The following is a 15674-nucleotide window of genomic DNA, read 5'->3' on the forward strand; positions in this document are numbered from 1 at the left end:
TCCTCATTTCAGGATCACGCCTCACACGCCAAATACCTGCACAGCTGTGTCCCCAAACTGGGATCCCTCACCTGTTCCCAAACTGGGATCCCGCACCTGTCCCCAAACTGGGATCCTCCACCTGTCCCCAAACTGGGATCCCTCACCTGTCCCCAAACTGGGATCCCTCACCTGTCCCCAAACTGGGATCCCTCACCTGTTCCCAAACTGGGATCCCTCACCTGTCCCCAAACTGGGATCCCTCACCTGTCCCCAAACTGGGATCCCGCACCTGTCCCCAAACTGGGATCCTCCACCTGTCCCCAAACTGGGATCCCGCACCTGTCCCCAAACTGGGATCCTTCACCTGTCCCCAAACTGGGATCCTCCACCTGTTCCCAAACTGGGATCCCTCACCTGTCCCCAAACTGGGATCCTCCACCTGTTCCCAAACTGGGATCCCGCACCTGTCCCCAAACTGGGATCCCGCACCTGTCCCCAAACTGGGATCCCGCACCTGTCCCCAAACCGGGATCCTCCACCTGTCCCCAAACTGGGATCCCGCACCTGTCCCCAAACTGGGATCCCGCACCTGTCTCCAAACTGGGATCCCGCACCTGTCCCCAAACTGGGATCCTCCACCTGTCCCCAAACTGGGATCCTGCACCTGTCCCCAAACTGGGATCAATCAATGATCCTGGGGCACATTTGAGATGCTCAGGGTGACCCCGGGGCACATTTGGGGTGCCCAGGGGGGCTCAGGATGACCCCGGGGCACATTTGGGATGCTCAGGATGACCCCGGGGCACATTTGGGGTGCCCAGGGGGGCTCTGGGTGACCCCGGGGCACCTTTGGGATGCTCAGGATGACCCCGGGGCACATTTGGGGTGCCCAGGGGCGCCCATGGTCTCTGTGCTCAGCCCTGGAGCAGCTCCCCAGGCTGGAGCAGGCCGTGACGTCAGCGCTGCTCTCCCTGAGCACCTCGTGCCAAGAGTGGGATTTTTCCCGCTGTCACTCTGAAGGTCAAATCCTCCCGAGCGGAGTTCAGCGAGCAGGCAGAGCTGGGCCTGTTCCCTTTCCTCCCAGCCTGCTGACAGCTCTGAATGCCACACTCAAGCTGCCATTTGGGGAGGGGGGGGATAAAAAAAGGAAGGCAAAACAAAAACAAAGCCTCGGCTCTGTCAAGCTGTTCCACGGAGCACTTCAGTCCAACTGTCATTGTCATCCCTCCCCTCCTGACGTGAAATCCAAGACACTTTTCAAGGAGGAGGAGGAGGAGGAGGAGAACTCGGTGAGTTTTGCGGCTCTGGCTTCCTTCCCCTCTCACCTCTCCTCCCGTGTCTGGGAATTCAGAGCACACACCGAGCCTGGCTCATCTCTGGAGAGCAGCGGGTAAAAGAGCAGAGGAGAGGGCTCTCTCAGCTTTTATCTGAGCCCTCTGCCTGCTCCTTAATTCCGGCCGCACTGGAAACAGAAAGCCGCACAAATATCAGGGAGTTTTTCTGGATTCAATGGCTTCCAGCTCTGTAAATAACAGGGAGAGGGCTGGGAAATCCGTGAAACACAAGAATCCTGCCCGGAGGATGTGGGAAAGAAAGGACAAGGCCAACCTTCCGTGTCCTCCCACTGCCTGAGCTCTGGCTCCATTTCCGACAAAAAACGGGGATTTATTCGCTGTGCACCAACACCCCGTGGGGCACACACGGCTCTAAGCACCAACTCTGAGACAGACCCGACCCTGAGACACCCCAGGATGGTTCTCACTTCACAAAGGAGAAAAACCTCCTCAGAAATACCTCCCCAGCAGTTCAGAGATGCTGTGAACGAGCTCAGCCTCCTGTGCCATCCCCACACAAGAGGAACAGCCCCAGCTCCCCTCTCCTCTCACTGCCAGCCCGTGTAAAACAAACCAGCCAAGAGGCTCACACAGGAATCTCCTGCACCAGACAGCCCAAATCACCAAAAACCACATTTAATCTTTGCAAGTAAATGTGACCAGGGACAGGGTGGGACCCGCCGAGGGTTTGGGATGGACCAGAGCCCACCCGAGATGTTCCTTCTCCTCCTACAGGCTCCTTCACCAAGGATGGAGCAAAGCATCAGCAAAACCATCTCGAGAACTGATGAAAACAACCAAGAGCTTTGTAATTTTTAAAAAAAGTCAAATTCCTAAACCCCTCAGGAGCTGCTACGAGGCGATTCCCCAGGCAAGTTCAGCCCCACGCCTTTAAGGGATGTTTTAGCCTCCAAACAAACCCCCAAAAAGCAGCTCCACACAGGCAAGCTGAGCCAGGAAATGGCACAGCTGAACTTGCAGTTAACTACAGCACAGAAGGTGCGTTTTAAAGCACCACAATTATGTTATTCGCCTCCCAGTGATTTTGTTTGTTGGTGAAGAAACACCACTGGGGTAGTGGCAGCAGCTTTGGAGGTACCTGGAAAAGTGAGTCACAAAAGGAGAATCCTCATGGGCAGGGGAGCCCTTGGCCCTGCAGAGGGATCAGTGCAAAAAAGAACCACCCTGGGCTGAGGAACAGCATTTTTAATTAAAGCTGTGTTTCCAGTGAGGTGGAGCTTTCCCAGGATACTCCGACTCCACGTGAAAATGAATGGAAGCAAGGAAGCACAAAGATGAAATACTGGAGTATTGAAACCTTGGAATTTCTCAGAGCCACCTTTGACTGACCTGCTTAGGTTAGGTGAGAGATTTAACTGATCCTGGTTTAACTGATCCTGTTGGGTTACAAGTTTAACTGATCCCGTTGGGTGAGAGGTTTAACTGATCCCGTTGGGTGAGAGGTTTAACTGATCCCGTTGGGTGAGAGGTTTAACTGATCCTGTTAGGGTTTAACTGATCCTGTTGGGTCAGAGGTTTAACTGATCCTGTTAGGGTTTAACTGATCCTGTTGGGTTACAGGTTTAACTGATCCTGTTGGGTCAGAGGTTTAACTGATCCTGTTAGGGTTTAACTGATCCTGTTGGGTTACAGGTTTAACTGATCCTGTTGGGTCAGAGGTTTAACTGATCCTGTTAGGGTTTAACTGATCCTGTTGGGTTACAGGTTTAACTGATCCTGTTGGGTCAGAGGTTTAACTGATCCTGTTAGGGTTTAACTGATCCTGTTGGGTTACAGGTTTAACTGATCCTGTTGGGTCAGAGGTTTAACTGATCCTGTTAGGGTTTAACTGATCCTGTTGGGTCAGAGGTTTAACTGATCCTGTTAGGGTTTAACTGATCCTGTTGGGTTACAGGTTTAACTGACCTGCTCTCACACCTGATCAGGTGTGAAAAGGAGCACTGGAGGCAGTGAACAGCGAACTTGGCTGAAGTTGAGGGTCAGAACTGGAAGGTCTCAGTGGCAGCAGCACAAACTGCACCCAAGGCCAAGGGGTGGCAGTGAGGAACAAAAACAGAGGAATGGTTTGGGTGGAAGGGATTTTGAAGACATTTCACGGGCAGGGACACTCCCACTGCCCCAGGGCTGGAAGCTGCACTCAGCTTTACCCTTAATTCCACAGGAGAACAGGAGCAAAGCCTGACCTGGGACAAAAGGAACCTGCTTACTGTCAGAAGATCCAGGGAACCACACAAACCCTTCCCCTCGTCCCGAGGGGGGCTTTGACAACACAGTCACACCAAATACCCTTTACAAACCTCATTTCTCCCTGAATAAGGTGAACTCCAGGTCAGGGAGTGACTGAAGAGTGCAATATGAATTTTTTAGCAATGACTTAGAACATACCCAGGGGTGAGGCAGGGGCTGGAGCTCCAGGAGAAGCCTCTGCTGAGGGCAGCAGCCCTTCCTCCAGCGTGGGGAACTCAGACAGGTCCCTCCTGGCACAGCTCAGGCCCAGCTTGGTGTCCAGGGCACTGCTGGAACAGCTGCTCTCCTCCTCTGCTGCCAGCCGGAACCACGGCTGCACGTCCTGCACGGGGGAGGAAAAATTCCCATACAAACACTCAGCCTGGGATGTGAAAGAACCACAAGTCATTAATGAAAGCAGGGAAAAATTGCATTTCCTATACAAAAATTCAGCTTGGAAGGTGAAAGAACCATGAGTCATTAATGAAAGCAGGGAAAAATTGCATTTCCCATACAAATACTGAGCTTGGAAGGTGAAAGAACCACGAATCATTAATGAAAAACAGGGAAAAATTGGATTTCCCATACAAATACTCAGCTTGGAAGGTGAAAGAACCACCATTCATTAAAAAAGCAGGGAAAAAATGCATTTCTGATACAAATACTCAGATTGGGATGTGAAAGAACCACAGCGCATTAATAAAAGCAGGGAAAATTTGCATTTCCCATACAAATACTCAGCTAGGAAGTCAAAAGAACCACAAGTCATTAATAAAAACAGGGAAAAATGCATTTCTCATACAAATACTCATCTTGAAAGATAAAAGAACCACGAGTCATAAAAACAGGGGAAAATTGCATTTCCCATACAAATACTCAGCTTGGAAGTCAAAAGAACCACGAGTCATTAATAAAAACAGGGGAAATTGCATTTCCCATACAAATACTGAGCTTGGAAGGTGAAAGAACCACCATTCATTAAAAAAGCAGGGAAAAAATGCATTTCTCATACAAATACTCAGATTGGGATGTGAAAGAACCACAGTGCATTAATAAAAGCAGGGGAAAATTGCATTTCCCATACAAATACTCAGCTTGGAAGTCAAAAGAACCATGATTCATTAATAAAAACAGGGGAAAATGCATTTCCCATACAAATACTCAGCTTGGAAGGTAAAAGAACCACGAGCCATTAATAAAAACAGGGGAAATTGCATTTCCCATACAAATCCTCAGCCCTGAAGGTGAAAGAACCACCATTCGTTCAAATAATGGCCAACAGAGCAGGTATTTCGGAGAATTAGAACTGTGAAAGATGCATTGCAACGAGACCAACAGGTGACTGGCGTTAGAAGCATTGGCAGCATTGTGTGGCAAAAGCTGACAGGATGAAAAACATTTATGCGGTTTTGTAACAAAGAAACAGTTTGGCTTCTGATAGAAGGGAGCTGAGTTTCACATCTCTCGTGTCTCACCCTTCTACGAGATTGATAACGGAATAAAAGCTTTAAAAACGCCTCTCACTGCCCCGTCTCTGTTAGAGCTGGGATTTTCCACCAGGAGAGCTCCAGCACCAACATTCCCGCTCCTCTCTCCAGGCACAGACACCTGCAGAGCTGTCCCCGGGCTGTCTGATCCCAGATCTCTGCCTGCACATTGTGAGGGTCAGGCACAGGGAACACCCAGCAGCCCAGGGCTCTGAAGCCTGAAGGAGCCGGTGAAATCAGAGCTGGGATGAACGTCTGTGTGACAACCAGGGAACTATCGCCGGCTGCAGGGTGTGATCCCGGCAGGCGCCGAAGCCCCCGGGACACTGAGGGGTCGGCAGAGAACCGCAGACACAGGGGGTTATGGAGCTCATTCCTGTAAAAACAGAACTCAGGAGGGTTCGCAGCGTGCCCCTCGCAGATCTAAGCAGGAAGTATCCTGCTTTTCTTGTTTAAGGAAGGAGAAGACACACAGGGCGACAGAGATTACTACAAAACGCTCCAACTCCATCCAGGTCTGGTGATTCCCATTTCCACCTCGGTTTTGTCACCATTTCTGATCCAAATGCCCCTAAACTCCAGAACTGCCTGCAATGCTCCTGGGGGCTGGCAGAGGAACAGGGTTGGGTTTGGGGCTTTGGGGGTGGGAGATGAAGAGAAATAGAGAAAGGAATATAAGAGCAAATATCTTATAAATATTATTATGAATTATAGTATAATTGTTATAATACTAATTATGATTGTGTTGATGATATTATTAATAATAATTATTATGTTAATAGTAATTATATTATTAAATTATAATAAATAATTAGTCAGGAATTCCCCACTGTGCCGCACTCCACAGAAAACACCTGTAGCATTGCACTCAAAAACTGCACGTGAAAGAAAATATCACCAGCAGTGACTGATTCTCCCAGGAAGGCACCAACCCTGGAAAACCTGATGGACGTCACCACAGAACCATCTCCATGGCCCCAAACTGAGGGATGTCACCACAGACCCATCTCCATGGCCCCAAACTGAGGGACGTCACCACAGAACCACCTCCATGGCCCCAAACTGAGGGACGTCACCACAGAACCATCTCCATGGCCCCAAACTGGGAAACGTCACCACAGAACCACCTCCATGGCCCCAAACTGAGGGACGTCACCACAGAACCACCTCCATGGCCCCAAACTGACGGATGTCACCACAGAACCACCTCCATGGCCCCAAACTGAGGGACGTCACCACAGACCCATCTCCATGGCCCCAAACTGAGGGACGTCACCACAGAATCACCTCCATGGCCCCAAACTGAGGGACGTCACCACAGAACCATCTCCATGGCCCCAAACTGAGGGACGTCACCACAGAACCACCTCCATGGCCCCAAACTGAGGGACGTCACCACAGAATCACCTCCATGGCCCCAAACTGAGGGACGTCACCACAGAACCATCTCCATGGCCCCAAACTGGGAAACGTCACCACAGAACCATCTCCATGGCCCCAAACTGGGGGACGTCACCACAGAACCACCTCCATGGCCCCAAACTGAGGGACGTCACCACAGAACCATCTCCATGGCCCCAAACTGGGAAACGTCACCACAGAACCATCTCCATGGCCCCAAACTGGGAAACGTCACCACAGAACCACCTCCATGGCCCCAAACTGAGGGACGTCACCACAGAACCATCTCCATGGCCCCAAACTGGGGGACGTCACCACAGAACCATCTCCATGGCCCCAAATTGACAGATGTCACCACAGAACCATCTCCATGGCCCCAAACTGACGGATGTCACCACAGAACCATCTCCATGGCCCCAAACTGACGGATGTCACCACAGAACCATCTCCATGGCCCCAAACTGACGGATGTCACCACAGAACCACCTCCATGGCCCCAAACTGACGGATGTCACCACAGAACCATCTCCATGGCCCCAAACTGGGGGATGTCACCACAGAACCATCTCCATGGCCCCAAACTGACGGATGTCACCACAGAACCACCTCCATGGCCCCAAACTGACGGATGTCACCACAGAACCATCTCCATGGCCCCAAACTGAGGGACGTCACCACAGACCCATCTCCATGGCCCCAAACTGAGGGACGCCACCACAGAACCATCTCCATGGCCCCAAACTGAGGGACGTCACCACAGAACCATCTCCATGGCCCCAAACTGACGGATGTCACCACAGAACCATCTCCATGGCCCCAAACTGAGGGATGTCACCACAGAACCATCTCCATGGCCCCAAACTGAGGGACGTCACCACAGAACCATCTCCATGGCCCCAAACTGGGGGACGTCACCACAGACCCATCTCCATGGCCCCAAACTGAGGGACGTCACCACAGAACCATCTCCATGGCCCCAAACTGACGGATGTCACCACAGACCCATCTCCATGGCCCCAAACTGAGGGACAACAGCACAGGAACCCTGCACAAGGCCAGGTTGGATCCCCCTGGGACAGTGGGTGGTGTCCCTGCCGTGGCAGGGCTGGCACTGGGTGCATTTTTAGCTCCTTCCCAACCCAAACCCTTTTGGGATTCTACGGCACCAATATATTCCCTAAAATCATCCCGGGAAAAAGCTGAGAATTCCTCTGGAATTCACTCCTTCAAAATTCCCTTCAAAGAATGCAAAATGCCAAGTTTCACACCCCTGCACTTATCCAAACATGGTGCTCTGAGGAGGATCAAAAACCAACCCCACAATGAATCCACAGGGAATCCTGGAATCCCTGAGGCTGGAAAAGCTCTCCCAGCCCATCCAGTCCCAGCTGTGCCTGATCCCCACCCTGTCCCCAGCCCAGAGCTCTGAGTGCCACCTCCAGGAATTCCCTGGACACCTCCAGGGATGGGGATTCCACCACAACCAAAGGGGAAGCTCATCCCTGTCCAACCTCAGGGAAAACTCATCCCCATCCCCTCCTGACCTTCCCACCAGGAATTTTCTGCCATTCCCAAACCTGAGCTTTCCCAGCCCAGGCTCTGAGGGGCAGCTCCCAAGGGATAAAGCACCCAGGAATAATAATAATAATAATTAATAATAATAATAATAATAATCCCTCCTTTCCAGGGGAGCAGGTGCAGGGAGGACAACCAGGCAGCAGCACGCTCTGCTGCATTATTCCAGCGCTAATCCTCCTTCCAGAGAGCACCAGCAAGGAAAGAGCCCAGGTAAGAAATTAGCTCTGGGTGTTCCAGGGCACAGAACGAGGCAGCTGCAAGCAGGAGGAAAGATTTACTAAATGGGAGTAATCATCTCTGAGGGCTCCCATAGAATTCAAGTCAAATGAAGGAAATTTAACGTTTTTTTTCTTTGTGAAATTCAATACATGGCTTCTGCTGCTAAATACATCAGGAGGGGTAAAGACAGAAATAAAGCTGAACAACTCCAGCCACCCCCACAGCACACAGTGCCGTGAATTAAAGAGTTGGAAAAGCAGCTCTGAACTCGTGCTGCAGTTCAGGGACAGAAATATCAACGCTACTCACTTGTGAATTGCTTTCAACACCCAGGTTAACTCTCCTGGTGTTCTTCTGCCCCTCAGAAAATATCCCACAGCAGAACACGGGAGAAGAAGGTAAAAACCCAGGGAGGCGACAGAAAGAGATCTGCCTGGATAACTAATGGCAGCTGTCTGATACCCCCAGGACATCAAAACACACTCTGATCCCCTCAACACACACACTCTGATCTCCCAACACACACACTCTGATCTCCCAACACACACACTCTGATCTCCCCAAAAATACATTCCCTGATTTCTCCAAAAACATACTCTGATCCCCCCAACACACACACTCTGATCTCCCAACACACACACTGATCTCCCAACACTCACACTCTGATCTCCCAACACACACACTCTGATCTCCCAACACACACTCTGATCTCCCAACACACACACTCTGATCTCCCAACACACACACTCTGATCTCCCAACACACACACTGATCTCCCAACACTCACACTCTGATCTCCCAACACTCACACTCTGATCTCCCAACACTCACACTCTGATCTCCCAACACACACACTCTGATCTCCCAACACTCACACTCTGATCTCCCAACACTCACACTCTGATCTCCCAACACACACACTCTGATCCCCCAACACTCACACTCTGATCCCCCAACACACACACTCTGATCTCCCAACACACACACACTGATCTCCCAACACACACACTCTGATCCCCCAACACTCACACTCTGATCTCCCAACACTCACACTCTGATCTCCCAACACTCACACCCTAACCACTAAACCACACACCAGACGAGGTTTGAACACTTCCAGGTACTCCAGCACTCCCTGGGCAGCTTGTTCCAGCCTGACAATCCTTTGTGGGAAGAAATTTTCCCTAATATCCAATCTAAACCTCCCCTGGCAGAACCTCTTGCCCTGATGTTTGTTATGTGGGTGGGACACTCTAAAAGGCTCTGGTTTGTAATTGTGCATTAGTTGATGTTCAAACTGAGCATGGCAGTCGTTTAAAGCTGTTCTGGTTTGCAATTGTGCATTATTTGATGTCCAAACTGACCAAGGCAGTCATTTAGATCTGTTCTGGTTTGCAGTTGTGCATTATTTGATGTCCAAGCTGCCCATGGCAGTCATTTAGATCTGTTCTGGTTTGCAGTTGTGCATTATTTGATGTCCAAACTGACCAAGGCAGTCATTTAGATCTGTTCTGGGTTGCAGTTGTGCATTATTTGATGTCCAAACTGCCCGTGGCAGTCATTTAAAGCTGTTCTGGTTTGCAGTTGTGCATTATTTGATGTCCAAGCTGCCCGTGGCAGTCATTTAGATCTGTTCTGGTTTGCAATTGTGCATTATTTGATGTCCAAACTGACCAAGGCAGTCATTTAGATCTGTTCTGGTTTGCAGTTGTGCATTATTTGATGTCCAAACTGACCAAGGCAGTCATTTAGATCTGTTCTGGTTTGCAGTTGTGCATTATTTGATGTCCAAGCTGCCCATGGCAGTCATTTAGATCTGTTCTGGTTTGCAGTTGTGCATTATTTGATGTCCAAGCTGCCCGTGGCAGTCATTTAAAGCTGTACAAGCCGTCACAAACCAGAGCTGAGTGAGTTCCGGCCTGTCCCTGCTCTGTCCCCGCCCGCAGCGCAGTGAGAGCCCGGGGCCAGCGGGAGTCAGCAGCCACTGCTGAGGGCAGGGACACAGGGATCTACCTGGGAAACCAGGGATCCGCCTGGGAAACCAGGGATCCACCCAGGGATCCACCTGGGAAACCAGGGATCTGCCTGGAGAAACAGGGAATCACCCAGAAAAACAGGGATCCACCTCAGAAACCAGGGATCCACCCAGAGATCTACCCAGAAACCCAGGAATCTACACAGAAAAACTGGGATCCACCTGGCAAACCAGGGATTCATCTGGAACCTCAGGGATCCACTGAAAAACCAAGGATCCACCTGGGAAACCCAACAGTTTCATTTATCCTGGCTCTACCGTCCACATCAACCCTGTTACACGTGCAAAAAAATGTTCATTAAAAAATCAGAGTCTCATTAAACTGCAGAACAGAGTTTTACTTTTTGGGGTTTTTTTTTTGGCCAGAAGCCCATCCCTGTGGAAATCCAGGAATTTCTGATTTAACACCTCACCCTGCAGCCTGTCCCATCCCTGGGCAAATTCAGGAATTCCTGCTGCCCTGCAATGTCACATCTCCTGTCCTGCAGTGTCACACACATCTCCTGTCCTGCAGGTGACACAAACATCTCCCACTCAGCACCTTCCGAAGAGCATCCAGGGGCCTTTTGTGACACCAGCCACCCCAGCAGCCCCAGACACACCTGTCCAGCCCTGGGCTCTGTCCCTGTCCAGCCCTGGGCTGTGTCCCTGTCCAGCCCTGGGCTCTGTTCCTGTCCAGTCCTGTGTCCTGGGCTCTGTCCCTGTCCATCTGTCCTTGTCCAGCTCAGGGCTCTGTCCCTGTCCAGCCCTGTGCCCTGTCCATCTGTCCCTGTCCAACCCTGTGCCCTGTCCATCTGTCCCTGTCCAGCCCTGTGTCCTGGGCTCTGTCCCTGTCCAGTCCTGTGTCCTGGGCTGTGTCCAGTTTATCCCACCAGCCCCTCTCCTGAGCCCCCAGCCCCCCAACTCCTCTCCAGCCCCACAGGGCAGGGGGGAACATTCCAAAGCACCCTGGGCTTGTCCCACTTCTGCCCAGCTGAGGCGGGATTCCTCTTTCTGCCCATTCTGAACTGATTAATTTGGGTTCCAGGGAGCAGCTCAGTCCAAAAAGGGACCTTGAAAGACCAGCTGCTTCAGCCTCTGGTGGGGAAGGGAGCCCAATTTCCAACTGAAATCACGGAGCAGAGTCCACAGGGCTGATAACCAAACCCAGGCACTTCCCTGGAAGAGCACCAGCCCGTTCCTGGCTCACTGCAGACGCAGCCGAGCCACCCCGGGCAGCTCTGCCACCACACTTGCACTGCTGTGCAGAGCCCCCTGAGCGGCTGCCGCCCAGACCCCTCCTCCAGCGCCAACACTGAACAGCATTTCTGAACGAGAGGCCACCACCCCTTCACACCCTCGGCCGAGCAAGCGCTGCCCATCCCCTCATCTTTCACTTATTCCTTATTTAAACCACACAAGAGCTGCACTTCCCATCCCACTGCCCTCCAGTTTTTAGGAAAACACTCAATCCTACATCTTTTAAACCACTGACAAAGGGAAGGGAAGGGAAGGGAAGGGAAGGGAAGGGAAGGGAAGGGAAGGGAAGGGAAGGGAAGGGAAGGGAAGGGAAGGGAAGGGGAGGGGAGGGGAGGGGAGGGGAGGGGAGGGGAGGGGAGGGGAGGGGAGGGGAGGGGAGGGGAGGGGAGGGGAGGGGAGGGGAGGGGAGGGGAGGGGAGGGGAGGGGAGGGGAGGGGAGGGGAGGGGAGGGGAGGGGAGGGGAGGGGAGGGGAGGGGAGGGGAGGGGAGGGGAGGGGAGGGGAGGGGAGGGGAGGGGAGGGGAGGGGAGGGGAGGGGAGGGGAGGGGAGGGGAGGGGAGGGGAGGGGAGGGGAGGGGAGGGAAGGGAAGGGAAGGGAAGGGAAGGGAAGGGAAGGGAAGGGAAGGGAAGGGAAGGGAAGGGAAGGGAAGGGAAGGGAAGGGAAGGGAAGGGAAGGGAAGGGAAGGGAAGGGAAGGGAAGGAAGTAAAATAAAATAAATAAAATAAAATAAAATAAAGTTAAATAAAACAAAACTGTCAGCAGGTACCTTAATTTGCTATTCCCACTCACCTTTAAAAAAGGAAAAAAAAAAAGCAGAATTTCAAGGAATTATGGACATTCTGGAATGTAGCCACCAGTTGGCAGCAATCTAAGAAGGAAAACCAAAAACATGATCCTGCTGGGTCTCATCTGTCACACTCAAGTTTAGATAAAAGTCGAATCAAAAAACTCGGTGGGGCAGGACTTAAATCCTCCTCAGCACCAAAAACAAACTGGAAAGGGGGAAATGAACAAAACTGATAAAGCTGGAAGGGCCATAAACAGCCTCATTCTGTGGGTTACAGGACAACTCCTCACAACACCTTTAAATCACCATAAACCTGGCAGGGACATCATCCCCAGCCTCTCCTGGGTGAGCACAAACCTCACGGGAGTTTTTTAAGCCAGTCTGATCGCCAGCCCGCGGCAAACCCCTGGTGGTTCCTGTCCCAAGGTGTGACCAAGCAGCACAGGTGAGCGGGGCACAGCTGTGCAGGTGAGCGGGGCACAGCTGCACAGGTGAGCAGGGCACAGCTGTACAGGTGAGTGGGGCACAGCAGCACAGGTGAGCGGGGCACAGCTGCACAGGGGAGTGGGGCACAGCAGCACAGGTGAGTGGGGCACAGCAGCACAGGTGAGTGGGGCACAGCTGCACAGGTGAGCGGGGCACAGCTGCACAGGTGAGTGGGGCACAGCAGCACAGGGGAGCGGGGCACAGCTGCACAGGGGAGTGGGGCACAGCTGTACAGGTGAGTGGGGCACAGCAGCACAGGGGAGCGGGGCACAGCTGCACAGGGGAGTGGGGCACAGCTGCACAGGTGAGCGGGGCACAGCAGCACAGGGGAGCGGGGCACAGCTGCACAGGGGAGTGGGGCACAGCTGTACAGGTGAGCGGGGCACAGCTGTACAGGTGAGCGGGGCACAGCTGTACAGGTGAGTGGGGCACAGCTGTACAGGTGAGCGGGGCACAGCTGTACAGGTGAGCGGGGCACAGCTGTACAGGTGAGTGGGGCACAGCTGTACAGGTGAGCGGGGCACAGCTGCACAGGTGAGCGGGGCACAGCAGCACAGGTGAGCGGGGCACAGCTGCACAGGGGAGTGGGGCACAGCAGCACAGGTGAGCGGGGCACAGCTGCACAGGTGAGCGGGGCACAGCTGTACAGGTGAGCGGGGCACAGCTGCACAGGGGAGTGGGGCACAGCAGCACAGGTGAGTGGGGCACAGCTGCACAGGGGAGTGGGGCACAGCAGCACAGGGGAGCGGGGCACAGCAGCACAGGGGAGCGGGGCACAGCAGCACAGGTGAGCGGGGCACAGCAGCACAGGTGAGTGGGGCACAGCTGCACAGGTGAGCGGGGCACAGCTGCACAGGTGAGCGGGGCACAGCAGCACAGGGGAGCGGGGCACAGCTGTACAGGTGAGCGGGGCACAGCTGTACAGGTGAGCGGGGCACAGCTGTACAGGTGAGCGGGGCACAGCAGCACAGGTGAGCGGGGCACAGCTGTACAGGTGAGCGGGGCACAGCTGCACAGGTGAGCGGGGCACAGCTGTACAGGTGAGCGGGGCACAGCTGCACAGGTGAGCAGGGCACAGCTGCACAGGTGAGCGGGGCACAGCTGTACAGGTGAGCGGGGCACAGCAGCACAGGGGAGCGGGGCACAGCAGCACAGGGGACTCCTGGTTCCTGCTGGTTTGGATCCTGTGGATACCCCTGGGAAACTCCAGCCTCGCCTGCTGGAAATCCCCAGCAGAGGTGACTTTCTGCAGGGAGCTGAAATCATCTCAGAGAGGAGCAGAAGTCCCCACCACAGGTGATTTTTCTGCAGGGAGATGAAATCATCTCAGAGAGGAGCAGAAGGGCAGAGGTGATTTTCTCTGGAGCAGAAGTCCCCAGCAGAGGTGTCTGGGGAGCCCTGGGGCAGCACAAACAGCCCCCGGGGAGCAGCACAGGGAGCTGGGCTCAGCCCCAGCTGGGATTCTCAGTTGTCAGGGCAGCACTCACAGCCCAGGGCAAAACAAACACGGAGGGAAGCAACGGCCACCAGGAAACAGCAGCTCCTGACACCCCGGAAGGGACCCAAGTAAACTGATTTGCGATGAGGGGGATGAAGGTGACAGCAGAAACAGGAGGGAAATTCACTGCCTTGGCCCAGAGTGACTGGGGAACTCACCGGAACCAGCACTCAGAGGAACACTGTTTCTATTTAAATATGTGCAAGAACAAGCAGCAGCGCAAGGCCCAGCCCTGCTGCCCTGTGGCAAATCATCCCTCCTGAAAACACCTCCTGCAGAAGGTTGATGGAAACTGCACCGAGAACACACTGAGCTTCCCTGCCCATCAAAGCCAGACCTGCCTTTAGCATGTCCCAGTGATGCCCAGTGATTCCCATGGCTGTTCCCATCCTTTGTTCCAGCTTTTTGTTATTTTTCCCGCTCAGACTGAACCTGCACCAGCCTGTCCCTCCTCCCAGGGAACGTTTCTAAAAGTTGCTAAAGCATCCAGCTCTGCTTTCCACGTGGCTGCTGCCCCCCGGAGCTCCTCCCTGCCCCTGGAGCTGTCCCCACCTTGGGAACTGCTTTAAACGGAAAGCTGGGAGATTTAGATTGGATACTGGGAATAAATCAGGTGGGGAAGCCCTGGCACAGGGTGCCCCTGGACCCCTGGCCCTCCATGGAGAAAAAGAGGCTCCAGGGAGATCTCCAGCACCACCCAGTATTTAAAAGTGGCTTTTAAAAAAGAAGAACAACTTTTTACACTGCCAGATACTGAAAGGACAAGGTGGAACTGCTTTAAATGGAAAGCTGAGAGATTTAGATCAGATATTGGGAATAAATCAGGTGGGGAGACCCTGGATCCCCGGAATGTCCCAGGCCAGGCTGGACAGGGCTGGGAGCAGCCTGGGATGGGGGAAGGTGTCCCTGGGTGATTTTTAAGGTCCTTTCCGTGCTGTGATTCCATGAGCGCAGCCCCCGGGACTCCCCTGTCTGCAGGGCAGAGCGAGGCCCGAGGAGAACACAGAAACTCATCATTGTTAAAGCGTCATTAGCATAATTACAGAACACACGGCGTTCTCTCCCGGGGGAGGAGGAGGGACAGTCACTGCCGGCCTTCCCCAGGGGACAGCAGGGCACGGGGGGACAGCGACTGCTCACGGGGCAGGGGGTGGCCGGGGGGGGAGCGGGAGGGCCCGCACACACACAGGGACACAGAGGGACACATAGACACACACGCACACACACAGGGACACACAGATACAGAGAGACACACAGACACACACACAGAGGGACACACAGATACAGACACGGGGACACACACAGACACACACACACACACACAGAGGGACACACAGATACAGACACGGGGACACACACAGACACACACACACACACACAC

At 53.4% G+C, this 15674-nt stretch overlaps 1 protein-coding gene across 1 annotated transcript in view; it reads right to left on the reverse strand.

Annotated features, from left to right (window-relative positions):
- Window positions 1-15674, reverse strand: part of ALMS1 (ALMS1 centrosome and basal body associated protein) — a 57492-nt gene that overhangs the window by 41379 nt on the left and 439 nt on the right. Inside the window, exon 2 of the mRNA XM_066184893.1 lies at window positions 3723-3906. Within this exon, the coding sequence (XP_066040990.1) occupies window positions 3723-3906 (184 nt within the window). The remainder of the gene's footprint in view (window positions 1-3722; window positions 3907-15674) is intronic.

Source organism: Chamaea fasciata, unplaced genomic scaffold, assembly GCF_029207755.1.
Source record: "Chamaea fasciata isolate MVZ Bird 193981 ecotype frontalis unplaced genomic scaffold, bChaFas1.0.hap1 SCAF_6, whole genome shotgun sequence".
Classification (NCBI taxonomy): Eukaryota; Metazoa; Chordata; class Aves; order Passeriformes; family Sylviidae; genus Chamaea; species Chamaea fasciata.